This window comes from Apium graveolens, chromosome 11, assembly GCF_009905375.1.
Source record: "Apium graveolens cultivar Ventura chromosome 11, ASM990537v1, whole genome shotgun sequence".
In the NCBI taxonomy this organism is placed as follows: Eukaryota; Viridiplantae; Streptophyta; class Magnoliopsida; order Apiales; family Apiaceae; genus Apium; species Apium graveolens.
Window position 1 is genome coordinate 192,922,239 of NC_133657.1, and position 17,077 is coordinate 192,939,315.

Here is a 17,077-nt window from a genome sequence, read left to right on the forward strand (position 1 = left end):
AAAGGAGGTCTCATTAAATGGTTCAGTAATTGATCCTTTATAGAGGGGTTTATCAACACCCTTAAGCACATGTCGTACTTCCCTACCTTTAGCACAGACACGAGGAGGGGAGTTTATGCCTAATTCTCCAATAGTAGCATTATAATCAAAACCTATTCCAAATGTTTGATTAACATCTTGCTTACGGTAGAACTCTTTAGCCTTCGAACAAGAATTGAAGTAAACTTTAACCTTAGTCTCAAGATCGGTGATCTTGTCTTTGAGAATAGTTTCGAGTTGTCTATAAAGTTAACTCTATTCTCTAGAAAAGATACTTGTTCTTTTAATTTGTCTTGATTAATGTGCACAAGTCTTAATTCATTGACCTCTTTCTCAAGGTCTTTGATCTGCTGACTTAACAGTTCATTATCACGACGAGCACAATCTAAGGAACCTCCTAGATGATAAACTAATTCAGCATCAGTAAATTTTACATCTTTTCTTGATGATGAAGTATTTCCATCAATAGCCATAAGAGCAAGATTCCCTTCTTCTTCATCTTCACTATCAGTATCATCCCAGCTTCTTCCCTTTGCCAGATAAGCCCTTTCAGAGTTACTCTTCTGATTTGAATCATAAGATTTCTTCCTTACTTGCTTTAGCTTCCTACATTCTGTGGCAAAGTGTGCCAACTCATTGCAGTTATAGCATCTAATGGTGCTCCGATCAACCATCCATGTTTTGTATCCACCACTACTGGTGGTAGAGGATGAAGATCCACCTGTCTGGAATCTGTTGTACTTGGACTTGTACTTGAACTTGGGATTTCTCTTGAATCTGACATTGGAGAATCTCTTGACAATCTGGGCCATTGACTCATCTTCCAATTGCTCTAGCTCTTCTAAGGAGTAAAAATCATCACTGGATTGATTTGTAGTAGGAGGATCATATTCTGCTACTAACACATTTTCCTCAGCCTTGGAATACTGTATCATTCTCTCTAACTGTTGAGATTGTTGTTGTTGTTGTTGACCTTCAGCTACTAGAGCAGTAGATGTGCTGACCACTCTATCTTTCCCGTAGACTTCCTTCTGCTGAATCTGCTCCAACTCATAGGTTTTTAACACACCATAGAGTCTATCAAAAGAAATCTCACTCAGATCTCGAGCTTCTCTTATGGAAGTGATTCTATGTTCAAGATGAGTTGGCAGTGTTAAAAGGAACTTTTTGTTGATCTCCCTGATTGAATAATATTTACCATTCATGTTGAGGTTGTTGATCAAAGCATTGTACCTCTCGAACACTTCAGTAATTTCTTCTCCTGGATTGGATTTAAAATGTTCATACTCAGAGGTTAGGATCTCTAACTTGTTCTCCCTAACTTCCTATGTACCTTCATTAATCACCTCAATAGTTTCCCAGATGTGTTTGGAATTTTTACAGTTCATCACATGTCTGTTCATCAAGGAATCAAGGGAATTAACTAAAATTAATTGAAGACTGGCATCCAAGGAGGCTTCTTCCTTTTCAGCAGGAGTAAAATCCTCAGGCTCTTTTGCATAGGTTCTAGCCTTGGTAATTACAACATCATCTTCTATCACCTCTGGTTCAATAATCATCGGAATTTTTGGACCCTTTTTTAACAAGTTCAAATATTTGGGATTTGCAAATTGTAAAAACAAGAGCATCTTCTTCTTCCACATAATATAATTTTCTTTATCAAATAGTGGAATTTTAACGGTTCCAACTTTTTGTGAAGTCATTATGAATTTTTGAATAAAATAAAAATTCAAGGAGTTGAAAAATCACAAAAGTCTAGGATCTTATTTTGTTCGTTAATCAGAAGGCTCTGATACTAATTGTTGGGTCCCAATATGTTTGTAGAAGGGGGGTAGAATACAAACTATACCGTTTAATCGAATTTAGTGCGGAATAAAAAATGAAACAAAATTAAAGTTAAATAAAAATATTATTAAACTTGATAGGTGTTACAACAATAGTATCGATTACAAGGGATTAATCTCAAATTAATTATCACAAATCTAGAATAAATTCGATATAAACTTTTTCTATTTTTGCAATAAAAAGAATCAAATGCTAGAAGCAATTTGAGATTAAGTTCTAGGGATTTTAATCTGCTAGATACTTACACAAGAACAAGAGAATGATTTTTAGTGGTTTTTATTTAACTTTAATTACTAGTAATTGTTGATCTTGAATTTACAGCAGCGAGAGATGAAATGTTTAGTCGGCTGCTGTTGTTTTGTTCTTGAACTGTTGACTTGTAATATATGTTAAATGTCTTCTGCTGCTTCTCTCTTTTAAATAAATCAATCAACAGAATACACTAGAACTAGAAAGACAATCGGTTAGACAATCTGTTGAACTTGCAAGACCATCGATATGACAATCTGTTGTACTAGCATGACAATCGGTATGACTATCTGTTGAACTAGCAAGACTATCAAACTGAACTGGAAAGACTATCTCCTCCCTGCTAGAACTTTCGGTGAGACAATTGACAAAGGCCTGGCATGACAATCGGTATCACAATCCAGATTGTCATGCCAGTTCAATCTTAATTGTCTTATTGAATTAAATCTGATTTTAATTCAATTATAATTCAAAAAATTCTTAATATTAATTTAGGATTAATTAATCAATTAATTCAATTAATCGATAAATTAAACTTTACAGATATAATTTATTTTCTTAATTAAATTATATGACTTAATTAATTAATAAAGATTTAATACTACTCTTGAACTGCAACCATTCTTCTGAAAATCTTCTGAAAATTATGAATCAATTCCACAACTTCAATGTTGACACTCGATGTACTGTCTGGTTCATGAGTGACTAACTTCCATGACGTTTCTTCATGTCTTGACTTTGATACTTGATTTTCTTCAGATTAAATCCATGTAATTATCTAATACCCTGACAAGATCTCTATCATTTGATTAAATCCATAATCTTGATTTATATTACTGAGGCTTGATCAATTTCTTGAACTTCTTCCAGTAAAGTAATTCCTCAAGTCTGTAGATGAACCTTGTTTCTGAATCCTTTGACATATGTTACTTTGAGAGATCTCTTTGACGGTAGATCCACTATTTACTTGTTACATTCTTATTTGAGTTGAGTTAAATCCTCGAATAAACAAATAGGCTATGATATATGCCTTTCAATTCCTAATTTATATAAGACAAACAAGTTCAGGTATCTTTGTTTTGTGTTTATGAGATTCGATTTTATTAGAAGACTTAAAAAGAAAAAACAGGCACGAACGTTAGTTCTTCTCTTCATCATTTTGTGTACAAGAAATTCTACTAATTTTGCACAAATATCACAATAATATAATAGTTAGATGAAAATCAGTTATCGTACCTATTACTTGGTCATATACAAAATAATAGATAATGAAGATGCTCTTGACTACTGATATCAAATTTTGAAAAGAAGATGGTTGTGTCCAAACTTGGAATGATGTAATAAGCCGTGGACTTAGAACCTCCCATGAAAAACTAGTAAAATTTCAATTTAGATGTCTGTTATTTGAGTGTGTGCGTGTGTATATATATCCAATACAATTGTCGATTATTTGTGTGTGTGCATATTCATACCAACACACACATATTTATATATATATATATATATATATAATTTTAAATTCTAATTTTTACTATTATTAATGTCTTTTCCATCTTGATCTTGACTCCTTAATTTTTTGGACATGTTTGTATTTCGAGTTTATCATCTTTCAAGAAGCCTGTCACAAAACAACAAAATACTACGGATGTCCTTGAAGCTCCTGCAAATCAGAATATCCAATTGTCAAATTTGTTGAGGACACAAAATGATATTTGTACACTATACTATCTAAGCTCCCGATATTTCCCAATATATATAGATAAATTTTCTTTGTATAAAAAATTTGAGTCAAATGAAGTGATATATTGAATATGAATGAACCTACACGTTCCAGCCTTACATATGAGTTTTTAAGTTCATTAAAGATTAACAATGATAGCATTTTATCATTTCGGATCGCCGACATCCAACATCAGGTATAAAAAATCTGCTTTAGCCAACATGTTCACCTGGCAGCAAGAGGCACCTTTAGAAAATTATGCTACATCTTTCTGACTGGAAATTATAGGACTGTCTATATGGAAGGATTCTAGAGTTGTGATACATTGAGGAAGTCATAAAGTACTTTATAAATCAATTATTCGTTTGTTGGTTATTTGTGTGTATATCGTAGATTTTTATATTGTCAACAACACAAATTCCTAAATATTTGAATTTTATTAGAATTATATGTGTGTTTATACTTCTTGACCTTGACTACTTAATTTTTGCGGTTTTCATCTGGAACACAATAAAATATGAGTTATTAAATTTTCATTGGCTTCTACTTATTAAATACAATGAACCATCTATATACTGAAAAAATCCACCAATAACGAGAAGCCACTTCACAAATTATACAGATCCTATTTGTGCCCATGTTTGAATTATATGTTCACTTTTTTAGTAATGATTCAGTAATTGTTGAATTTATGAGATTTTGATTATATGATATGGATTTGGGTGTAATATAGACACGATAAATATGGAAAAAGTGTATATATATGCCTAAGACTACTCCATCATAGATAGAAGAAAGAAGGTACAAATCTACCTAGGGCTACGCCATCATAAACATAAGAAATAAAAATGGAAGATAAGAGAAAGAAAAGCAAACATAAGAATTTTACTTAACAATCCAATACCATCAAAGGGAGAGCAACATGAAGAGTGTGTGAGAGTCTCAATCAAACAACATAAAAACCCAAACTAAAATTAATTTTTTATGTTTAAGAACGAGGGACAAATTAAAAATCACAATCATAATTAAAACTATATGACATGGATTGGGTTAGTATATGGTGATTTATGTAATTTACAATTAGGTCATTTAACAAGAGATTGGTGCATTAATTTTATGATAAGAGGTAAAATATATAACAAGAGATCTATAGTTTGAGATGCTATATTCTGCTTATTTATTAATGAACGAACTCGAGACAAGTTCAACAAATAATATACAATTGATGCACACAACAAAGATACAATCATAACCTGTGTATGAAGATCATTACCAATATCACAACTGTAAGAATCAGGACGTGGGGAGGAATTTACAAGAGCAAGAAATGAACAACTAGTACGTGTATCATATTTTTCAATTAGTAATACAAACTGATAACAATTGAACTCATGATGCAAGAAGAGATTGTTGTAGATACCAAACTAGGTTCACTTTAATATTTCTTGAATTTCTCTGCGATTGTGTTCAATTTGTCTAGTCGGTTTTGGTTTCATTCAGGGTTTGTCTTGTGTAATGTGTTCCTTATTATTGAATTAACTTTCGTTGGCCGGTTAGTCCTTTGAAGAGGATGAAAATGTTGGACATAAATTGTCTTCATAAAAGATAGAGTTAAAAATATGGAAAAAATTATAATAAGAGGCTCGTCACATGATTGATGGGTTGAAATATATTTTTCCATTGCGATTGACAAATTTTAAAATTTATGTTTTTGGTATAATACAGTAAGAAATTTTGCAAAATTATTATTTTTACATGGACGTAATCATTCAAGGAACTGTTGTCATTTCCCACATGATTCCTCTGACCACTGTCAATTATTGTGAAAAGAATTGGATTCGTCGCCTGCCTGCACCAAAAATTACTAACTGAACATATGTAGTGAAGGATTGGATGATGCTTGGTCAATATGCCGGAAGGATACCGAGGGGTAGTTTTAAATCTAATCCAACGAGTAGGTTTCTAGATGTCTTGGATTGAGAAGGATCTATGGATGCCTTATTGGTATTTGCAATTAGCAGAGGAAGCCTTTGAACTTTTTTTACAAAAATAATGTTATAGAGTGTACAAAGAGATCCAAAGCCATCAGACGTATAACATGCAGGCAATTTTTGTGCACAACTAATATTTCAAATAATGTAGATATACGGCAAACGTATGTCTCAAGTGAATAAAATTATGGGCCAATGTACTATTACAAATTGGATGATCACACTCGTTCTCATTTACTTTTTTAACCGAGTATATCAAGCAATCGTTTGGACAAGCATGTTTCATTTTATAATCAAGCCATAAATCTCTTATCATTTTTATGGCAACATTAAGATTTACATCAGGAAATGCTTCCCTAACCATATGTAAAATACTGTTGAATGCAGACTCGGTAAACCCATGACTGCACTTTAATTGGTAAAGTCTAACTATGAAATCTAAACGAGTGAATTTTTAAACCTAAGAAATAGTGGTTCTTTCCCTTCCTTAACAACCTTATAAAAGTCTTCCGCGGCTTCATTCATTCCATTTATATCCTTACCTTCATTGCGAATCATTTCATCAAAATCATCACCTTGGTATATGTGTCATATTTCATCTCATCATTATTAATTTTTCAGAACTTATCACTTAACACTTCATATGTCCAATAAAAAATGATGGACATGGACCATTAAGCATAAGTTGATCATCTACATTTAGTTGTGAGTACCAGTACCAATTACTAAAATCTTTTCAAGGGCATTGTAGTTTATTTCCTAAGGTAAAATTATCAAAGGAATTCCTACGAAAATATGTGGCCCCATTACTATAAGCCTCATTGTGTTTATATAGTAAAAGCCAAGTCATTGATATAAATTTACCAGCCTATTTTCTACACAAGAAAGCAAATAAATAATATGCATAAATATACGACGTCGAATAATATTCTACTTATTACTCAACATATTCTTAAAAACAAAAACATTGCACAAAGATAAATATATTATTACTCAACACAAGATAAATTTATGACTGAGTTTACACATAAAAAAGTTTACACGGTAAATATGCAACAAACATGAAGCAAATACTAGTAGTGCATAAATATTTACAAAAAAAATAGTCATAATGAAGCTTACAACTAAAATCATTAAAACAAAGCCGTATTTTAAAAGAAACATGGTCAAATTTAAAGCTGTAATTTAAAAATTCCTATTTTAAATCTTGGACAACGTCACAATCGAAATCTTAATTTTAAAATGCCCGGATGAAATTTTTAAAGCCCTCTCATTTTTAAAACCTTGGAAAGTATTGGGCCCGAAATTTTGGAAATCTGTTGCAATAGTTAAACAAACTCATTGCAAACCATTAAATTTTTTTGCAAGAACTCAACTCATTTGTAACATTTTTTTAAAAACATCCAACAGCTTAAACTTGTCAAAAGGTGTAGTTAATTAAAGGTTAATTTCAAGGAGGGCAATTCGAGTTGACAATCTTGATATTTGATTGTCATGTTTCTTAAGTAGAAGTCCTGTTTTATTCTAAGTACAAAATATTTTCGGAACTTGATACTCTCCAGTTATGTGAACTTAATTTTAGAACTTGAGATTATTTTGGTGTAATTAGAAACATGGTCAACAGTTGTGGCTCTTAGATGAATTTGCAAACTTTATTTACTTTGGTTGACTTCGAACTTTATTTTATGTTAAAATTTAACTTTGGATTTGAGTTCTTAACTGAAATTTGTAATTAAGTTTTTAGTATTGTAAGTGTAATAAAAATTTATTTTTATGTTGGTAAAATGGGAAAAAAGTGTTACAATAAATAAAAAAAGTGTTACAGAAATGTTACAATGTTATATAAAGATATGACCAAAAGATTGAAATATTTTATCATTCAGGGTTAATAATGGAAAATTGGTGTTGCAAAAGAGTTTATTCCAACATATTGATTGTTGGGTGTTGCAGTAGAACTACTCTTAAACCTACCTGGTGTTATCATAGATATTGAAATTGTAAATATAGGTGTCTCTTATAACACTTTATCCATATTACCATAGGTTCAAAAAGTGTTATCGTTTACCCCTATTTTAGCACGAGCAAATACAACACCAGTAAATTTTCAAAAAGTTTAACCATAGCCGAAAGACTTTGCTTTAGGTAACATTTTTGGGTCATTTTAACACTCTTTTAGGTGTTGCTAGAAGTCATATATGGTGTAGTGAAGCTTGACCATCGTGTTTTTTTGGCTATAAAAAAGTTAAATCTTAAGTAATAGAATATTCCTTAATTTTAGATCCAATGGCCATGAATAATTTGTTTAAAGATCCATTGGTCGTTATGAAATTGGTAGTACAAGGACTATGACTACAAAAAATTTGGATAATATCCCGCTTATACATATTATATAATAAAGATATAATGGATGCTCAAATCAACGGTATTCTACATTTTATGAAATTCATATTACCCGTTGATGATTCAATGTACAGTTAATTTGTATTGATTATTTAATATTTGGTATATGCATATAGTTATATACATGTTATGCAGAACTTACCACCGCAAATTTTAGCGGAGTATTGAGACGAGATTCCAGAAACCATTATTTTCGAGTATCCTAGTGATGAAAAGACCCATGTGAAATTTGATAAGGACGAGGGAAACTTTCGCTTTGTTGTTAATCTTCTAAATGGTTGTGATAAGAGATTGTGTATGATCGTTCGACCTATGATAAGTTATAATTGTATTTAAATAGAAATAATAATTTAACTAGTAATTTTTGTTAACTAGTAATTTTATTTTGTTTCTAAATGGAGTTACGCGGGTTGGATGTAAGGCTCTTTCACTTTGCTTTAAAGTAGAAAGCGCGAATAGGGGTCAAGTATTAAGGTTGAATTTATATAATACTTTTAATGCATTGTACGTGATTTATATATATGTTTCATATAGAAATTGGTCTTGTTTACAAATACAACTCCTCTCCTCGGCCTTTTGGAAATGGTTTGGCCATATTCTACCACCCGAGGAGATTACCGTTACTTTACCACATGGCCAAACCTTAGTAGGATATTACTCACCTCCACATCCTATTTCTGACTTGATTAATTTTGAGGGGAAAGGTGATGGTACGGTGCTTACTTATCATGAAGATGGGTGCTTTGATGGATTTTTTTTTTTGACATCGATGCGGTGAAGAAAACATATTCTACGGGTAAAAATAATTACATACTCCAATTATTTCCTCCCTTTTAATCAAAATTCTCTATGTTTTTGTTGAGTATAAATAATTATTTAATAAAATTTTGTAGGTTCTACGAGCGAATTGCAGGTTGGTCAATTAAAGATCAAAATTATGCAATGGAATTTGGAAGATTATTGTTGTGGCATTGTAAGAATTTTGGAATTCTAACAATTTAATAGATTGTTCAGTAATTTGCATAAGTTTAACAAAATTATTAGTTGTTCAGGACATTACACGCGAGTTCAGTTCAATCACTGACTTATGGTCTCATGGCGATGTTTTATTGTAGTAATCATGTACAAGAATCCATGACCAGCGATGTGTACCTTTCTCATGGGCATTAGAGATGAAGTCCGGAAGTTTTAGTTTGTACTCTGGATGATTCCATATTACTTTATAATTTGGTTGTTGCATGCGGACCCTAAAATATCCCTAAAATATCTAACAATGATAGACGGATATATTTGTTTGTTTTAATGAAAGACAGAATGATTTAATAGTTTTTGTTGTACTATATTGGAATTAGATTTCTATTTTTTGTTACTCAGTTTGTATGAATTATTTTTAGTATTTATGTAGTTTGTTGGTAATTTCTATATAAATTATTGTATTTGGTGATTGTTTAGTGTTTGCAGTTGGTATTTTTTTGCGTACAGGGAGGCAAAATATTGACCCAAAATTAGAATTTCTAGAAAGACAACAAGAACCGCATTCAAGCAATACCGACCACATTCATAAATAAAACAACCGTCTCCTTAAAAATAGTCGACAAAAGTTCATCGTTATTATGATTTACCAAAAATGTTTGTGACGCTATAATGACCAATTTGGTCTCTATGTATAAAGAATAAATGTATCGATCGATAAGCGGTCGTAAAAATTTAAAAACTGACGGATAACATCGATCGATATGTTCTTGTCTGTCATTTTTTTGTAAATATAGGGTTTATGTTAAAAGATAAAAATACCATATTATTTTATATATTTTTTTAATTACATAAAAGCTTATATATAAGGAACAATGGCCTCATGTGGTGTGTTATAACGAAAAAATCATAACAGTTTTTTTAGACAGGAGATTTAGACTTTGCAGTTTATACATTAATGTCTAGATATAACATGCACGATGTTAATATATATATTTTTTAATTTTATTTAATATTATATATTTGGTATTTAATATTTTTAAAAAAATTAATGAATAAGTATTTTGGATTCATTAAGCAACCCAATTTTCAAAAACTATTAAACAACTAAAAAATGTAAAACATTTAAAAAATTAAAATGACTGAATCGGTCATTTTTCCCCGAATGCGACCAAAAGAACCGAAGGTGGTTGATATAAGACCAGTCTCCTTGGTTAAAATTGTTTTTCCTCGCTTTCCCCTTTACTGTATTTTTAACCAACATAAACCATGTATTCTCTTTCTTTCAATATTCTCTCTATGTTTTCTCTCTATTACACCAAATTCTACTACAATGCCTTTCCATCAATTATTCACCTTTTGTTGATCTTGATAAATATCGCATTTTAATCCATGGCGCATAACATTCCGCGGAATCCATGAAAAATTCAACGCCATCATCAAGCAATGCTCTTCTAGAGATTTGTACACACATAATTTACTTATGTCTTACTTATTTATGTTTCCTAAGTTTGATTTTCATGGATCCATGTATTTGTGTTGTATATTTGTTTGTGGTTATATAGATGTATACATGTTTTGTTGAACTTTATATATATATATATATATGAGTTTTATTTTCCATGTATGTTGGTTTTAAATCAAGTGATATAGTTGTTGTTTGAAGTTGATTTTATAATTTTTTATGTTTTTTGAATTAATTTATTTAATAAAACTTTATTTTGTTGAATTGAAGTGTCAAAATATTTGGTTTGCATGGTGCCAATTTTTGTCGTTTTTGTTTATTATGTAAAATTGTGAATTTGGGCTTTTTCAGGTTTGACTGAATTTTATGTCAATATGTCAAAATTATTATATTTGTGTAAATATCTATGTCAAATTATGAATCTATCATATAATATTTGTGTTTATATGGAAAATTTAAAAAATAGTTGTATTATTTGTGCGAATGTGGCAAATTTAAAATTAATTTATGTTATCTATATAAGTATAATGTAATTGTATATAAAATACATGCCTTAACATTTTGGTTTTGGTTTTATGCAATTTAGGATGTACTTTGGTATGTTATTATAATGAGAGCTTTCGTAGTCATTATTTCGGCATTGATGACAAAAGATAGAGGTAAGAGGCTGGCGGGGGACACGAGCAAAGAATCAAAGACCCATAAAAACACGCCTCGCAAGGGACATGGGTGCATGAATGATGGTGGTAGGGGTAAAAATGTTGGTGGTGAGGGCAGAAGTGGCGGTGGTCGGAAAAAATGGCAGCCAATTCACAACGACTTGCAAGAATAACGACCGAAAATGGTATTTTCAAGGCGCTAAATACCAACCATATTCTGACAATACCTACCATTCATAAGAAAAATGACCAATCTCCTTCGAAAGCGGTCAGACGCGTATCTTGCACCCGGCCGTGGCATTAGTCTGCGTTAGTCAACGTAAAATTCTACGCAAAAAGTAACTAATCCGACCTTTCTTGACTTCGTCGTTACTCGTGAATACTGATCGATTTTTGCCTTAAAATGACCGATTTGGTGTTGGGTAAAGGCCCTATTTCTTTTAGTGAATATTATATATTATTTTGTCTCTAAATTTTTTTAATAAAATACTATGAATATTATAGACATAATTTTTCCTTATGACACATCAATACTATAGGTCGACCAAATCCAATTAATCATATTTAGTTTTCTTTTATTTTACACCGACCAAATTTTATTAATTTATATTTTATTTTAATTTTTAATTTTCTTTTAAACAGGTTGAAGATTATTTAATTTACTCTGATGAATTATATATATATATATATATATTACTTGGTTTTAGCCTCACACTATTACACGTAACTTATTATCTTTGTATTTTATTTTATTTTAGTCTGGTTCAATAATATAATTTCATTTATCCGAATCAACAATATTTATTTTTTGTTCAAGTCTAAAATCCAATATACCCAACAAATTAAACTAATTGTAAGTAGTTTGCTTTTAATTTTATTTTAGGTATGGACAATAATATAATTTTTTAGCACATAATAGTGTTTATTATTTAGTTTTATTTCGAGAACAGTATACCAACAAACGAATTATATCTGATTAGGTTTTAAAGAAGTGGTATGAGTAATGTATAAATAAAAGTAATAACCAAAGTACCGTAGTGACTTACCGATTATGAATTTTTTTTAATGTTTCGGCATAAGTATATGAATTTTTATATTTTCATTAAAAAAATGTTATTAATTTGAATAATTTAGGAAAGGAATCAAATTAAAGTGCTAACAAAAGAAAAAAAATCTGAGTTTTGTTTGATTATTTTTCGCTTTATCTTAATTTCTATAAATCAGATTTTGACGATTTTATAACTCACGCAAATCTCACGAAATAACGTATAATTCGGTGATAGTTTTAAAGGTCTTTTCCGACAAAAAATATCCATAAAATGAAGAAAAAAGAAAATTTCAAATTTTGTACTAATATACTATTTTTACAACCTTTTTGGTTTAAATTATTGATATAATAATATATTTTATTCTTTCAATTCAAGATATCGACTTATCGTTGGTTATAATATTATCCCTTCTTTTAGATCGAACTGCTGGAATCCATTTGTTTAAAGATGAAATCGTCCAATTACATTGGGAGTCTCGGATCATTAGTAACAAATATTTTAATAACATTGTCAAATTATATCCTTATAATGCATAAGGATATAATTGTCACAATTACATGCTCTTTAAGAGAATCATATGACAAATGTTATTGCAAAATTAAAAACTTAAATATTGAAAGTTACCATGCATTGCAAGTAAACTTGTAGTTGAATCATATCTTTGAAAACGTTTATGAAGAGATAAAATTGAAAATATTATATATTTGTTTTATACGATTTTTATTATTATTCTTGGAAAAAGAAACAGATAAAAAATGCAAATTTTTATCTTTTTCCCAAGAAAAGGTGCATATTGTTATTCTAATCAAGTCAAAGATTTTCTTAAAATGTCCGGATAAACTATATCAGACATATGCAAAACAAAGAATGGCAAAATTAAACATAGTAACAATGACAAAATTAAGCATAGTCATTGGTAGGAAAACCATACCAAAAAATCCTAAAAAAATTGAATAGATGCGGCCTCTCCAAAAGGTTGCGACTCGCCCCTTGAAATAAACACTATTGACACCAAGTCTCAACTATATATGAGCCGCCTACGCTAAGTTTGATTCATACCACTACAAACCCTTTGCATTTCCTCTTTGAATAACTCTCAAAACTTTTAGTTTCCCTTCCTCCATATTCAAGTCATGGCAATGGAGACCGAGTTTGAATTCTATGAATTTAAACATAGGTTTGCTTTGTACGATCCAGACTCCTATTTCGATGATAAAAATGTTAGCAACGAGCATTATAATCTTTATCATACCATCGATAGGACTCTATTTTATAGGCTAGTCCGTAAACTTGGTCGTAACGTTGATGAATCGAAGTTTGTGGTGGCATTCTTGATCTGGCTGGAAAGAATCCGGTACAGCAAGAATGCTGTCCACAAAGTTATTTCTTGGCCATTTCATTTGATTGACCAACTTGCTAATGAAATTGCTAAATTTTTTATGTGGATGGAGAACAATGACTCAGGTCAAGAATTCTTTAATCCACGTTTGCTTCAGATGTTATGCTCTCGTGAAATCAACTTACTCTACTTTCGTGAGAGACGGAGTAAGATCATTGAAAGTGTCCGGAGTATAATTTCTGAAGTTTGTGTTAGGGCCTTTAGAGATATACTCACAAGTGATAGTCAGTTTGTAGATGTTCAAGGAGATAGGTTGTGGTTTGGTTATAACACTAATCAGGTTTTGGTGCCACGTCCTCCTTTGTATCAAAACGTTGTAGGTGGGTTTCCACAACTAGGGTTAGGAGGAAACTTGGTTCCTATAAACTATATGAGTCAGCTCCGCAGTGTATTGGAAAATCCTGATGCGGATTTAAGTGAAATTTTTGGAGGATTGCAGCTGATGGATGGTTGCGAGGATGAACCTGACGTTGCACCTGAAGACCGAACTATCTTTTTGACATTCTCCAAAGGCTACTACCTTCCTGAATCTGAGATTCGAGAATTTTTTACAAGGTATAAAATATTCAAAATTCATCCAGATGTATGCATATGTATAATTACAATAATATTTAATTAGTAAATATCTATTTATGTGGTGAGTAAGCATGTTGACATGGTTTTCCTTTTTGCACAGGATTTTTGGTGATTTCATAGAAGGGATATACATGCAAGATGTGTCCAGTGATGAACAACCATTGTACGCTCGAATGGTTTGCCGTTCATCTTCTATCATTCCACGCATAGCTCCTCCAGGAATAAAAACCAAGTACTCCATTTGCGGCAAGCAAGTCTGGGCCAAAAAGCATGTGAAGAGAAGTCGCGAGTCCACTCCTGATTAATAAAAAAATTATGTTTAAGTTGGTACCCTGTAGTGGGTAACTGGTTCACCTCTTGATGTATGAAAACATGTCTTCTAAGCATATAAATCATGTTGTTAAGATTTTTTCTTGGATTGATATAGCAATTTCTGTTATGTTATATTTTTTTTATATATAAAAAAAGAAGTAATTCTCATGTGGATAGTACTGATCTAATTACTTGTAAGTAATCATGTCTACAAATAAATTATATTCTTAATTTTAAGCTAGTTTTCGAAACTCATCAATCCCTTCTTTAAATATAATTTAAAATGTCAATATCATACATATAATAGGACTGAAAATATTGATAATTAAAATATTTTTTAACATATTTAAAGTAGATAGTTATTCTAAATTATAAAGAAGACATATTGGGATATTAAAAATAAATAAGGTATTCTAATTTACAAAGGAGAGGAGTTTGAAATTTATTTTAACCTATTATAATTAGAGCATGTATTGGAATTTATAAAATAGAGTTTCAAATTATTTTTTAAATATTTAATTATAATAGGTATCCTAATTATATTATATTGTATATATAACAGGGGTAAATGATAATTCAAGAAGGATAATGTTAAAGTAATACCAAAGGTCAAAGATGAAAAACTCATAAACACTTTTTTAAATTTAATATACTACATATTTTTGTAAATAAAGCATATTTTCGAATTTATAAAATAGACACTTTCAAATTATTTTTTAAATATTATAAACAGAATAGATATCCAAACTATATCCTATATATAATATGAGTAAACAATAATTCAAAAGATATAATGTTAAAGTAATATCAAATGTGGAAGGTTGGAAACTCATCAAACACTTATTTAAATTTAATTTACTTTAAATAATATCTAATATGATTGAAAATATTGATAATCCCATCGGTACTTAATGACATGAAACAAACATGCCTTAAAGCATATTTCCAGCCATGGGGCACCCGGTACCAAAATCATAGTTGGACCATGGATGTTGTCACGGGTCATATTTTCAACCGTGAATTTTCTTATTCGTGCTGTCTACTCAGTCGCCCAAACGCCCAAGTAGTCAGCCTACTCGGGAGGTTGTCGCCCAGCAACCCAGCAATCCAAAAACAGCAAATGAAACTATGAAACTCATGCACAATAAAGATATAATCGTGTGTCCAAGTGTGTCTAATTACCAAGAAAATATAAAGACACAACAGATTTACGAGTTTGAATGCTCAACCTTTTATTGATCAACAATATAAGAATACAACCCCAAGATATGCTTACAAACTTTGCCTACTTCCTAGAATATAGTACAAGTGCAGAATATAATATGAACTTGTACAGAATGATACTTATATATTCATAAAATGCCAATCTATATATATACTAAAGCATGATCGCAACCCCAGCAGCCCACACAACCCCATCAGCTCCAACTGCTGGCAGTTACAAGCAGTTCCGGAAATCAAATGCCTTCAACTTCAAATTTTTCCACCAAATCCTTGAGCCCCAACTGCAAGGTAGTTATTCGAGCAACCCACTAGTGCATAATCCAGCACATATGTATATATATAATGTATATATAAATCATTTCCCATGTGCCACACACGTGCCCAGGTTTTTGACTTAACCCTTAGTCATTTTTGGACTCCAAGCTAAGCTCCCAGCTCAATGTTGCCCATACATAAATCAGCCAACCAAATTTATCTTGAGTCGCCATAGCGCCCAATCTGAGTCGCCTTCGAGTGACTAGTCTGTGTCGCTGCCTGGTACCTACTCAGTGTCGCCGCGTAGAGACTAGTCCGTGTCGCCTCCTGCTGATGCTTGGTCCCAATTTCACTTGGCTGCCTAGCAAATCAGAATCTATAATTCCAATCCAGTCTAAGGGTTTTACAAACCCTCCCACAGCTCCTGAGTTGGACGTCCTCATAAAATCATCAACAATTCTGAGAAGTCCGTTTCTCCAAGTAGCAAAATCAACGCCCATGAACCAAGGATGCAAATTCGTTTGCGGTTACTTCCACTGCAAAACCCAACCAACTACCATAAGTTGATCAGATAAACCTCCACAATTTCTCCCCCTTTTGTCACCAAAACCTGATGACCATGTGTAGACGCTCAGTCGGCCACACATCAAATCCATCCTGACTTGAGTTCCAGCAGCGCTTCCAACCCTTGTAGACATTAATTTAGGCCCAACAAGAAAATTACCTAGTTCGCTACCTTGTAGAGATGAGTCGCTAACCTGTGATCCAACTTCACAAACCATGTCGCCGACCAAAATTTGAACATCCCCCAACTTCTTCATTTTCTTTGTACCTATATCAATCTGCATAGGAACAGCTTTCACAAAATATGGACATGTCTCATACATGATCATAATCCCGCCATAACACAACATAATAGCGC

At 31.5% G+C, this 17,077-nt stretch overlaps 1 protein-coding gene across 1 annotated transcript; it reads left to right on the plus strand.

Moving 5' to 3' along the window:
- The first annotated feature begins 13,522 nt into the window (after positions 1-13,522).
- Positions 13,523-14,669, plus strand: LOC141696366 (uncharacterized). The gene is made up of 2 exons (XM_074500516.1): positions 13,523-14,343; positions 14,465-14,669. Exons 1-2 carry the CDS (start codon positions 13,523-13,525, stop codon positions 14,667-14,669), a joined length of 1,026 nt encoding a protein of 341 aa, XP_074356617.1.
- Positions 14,670-17,077: the final 2,408 nt, after the last annotated feature.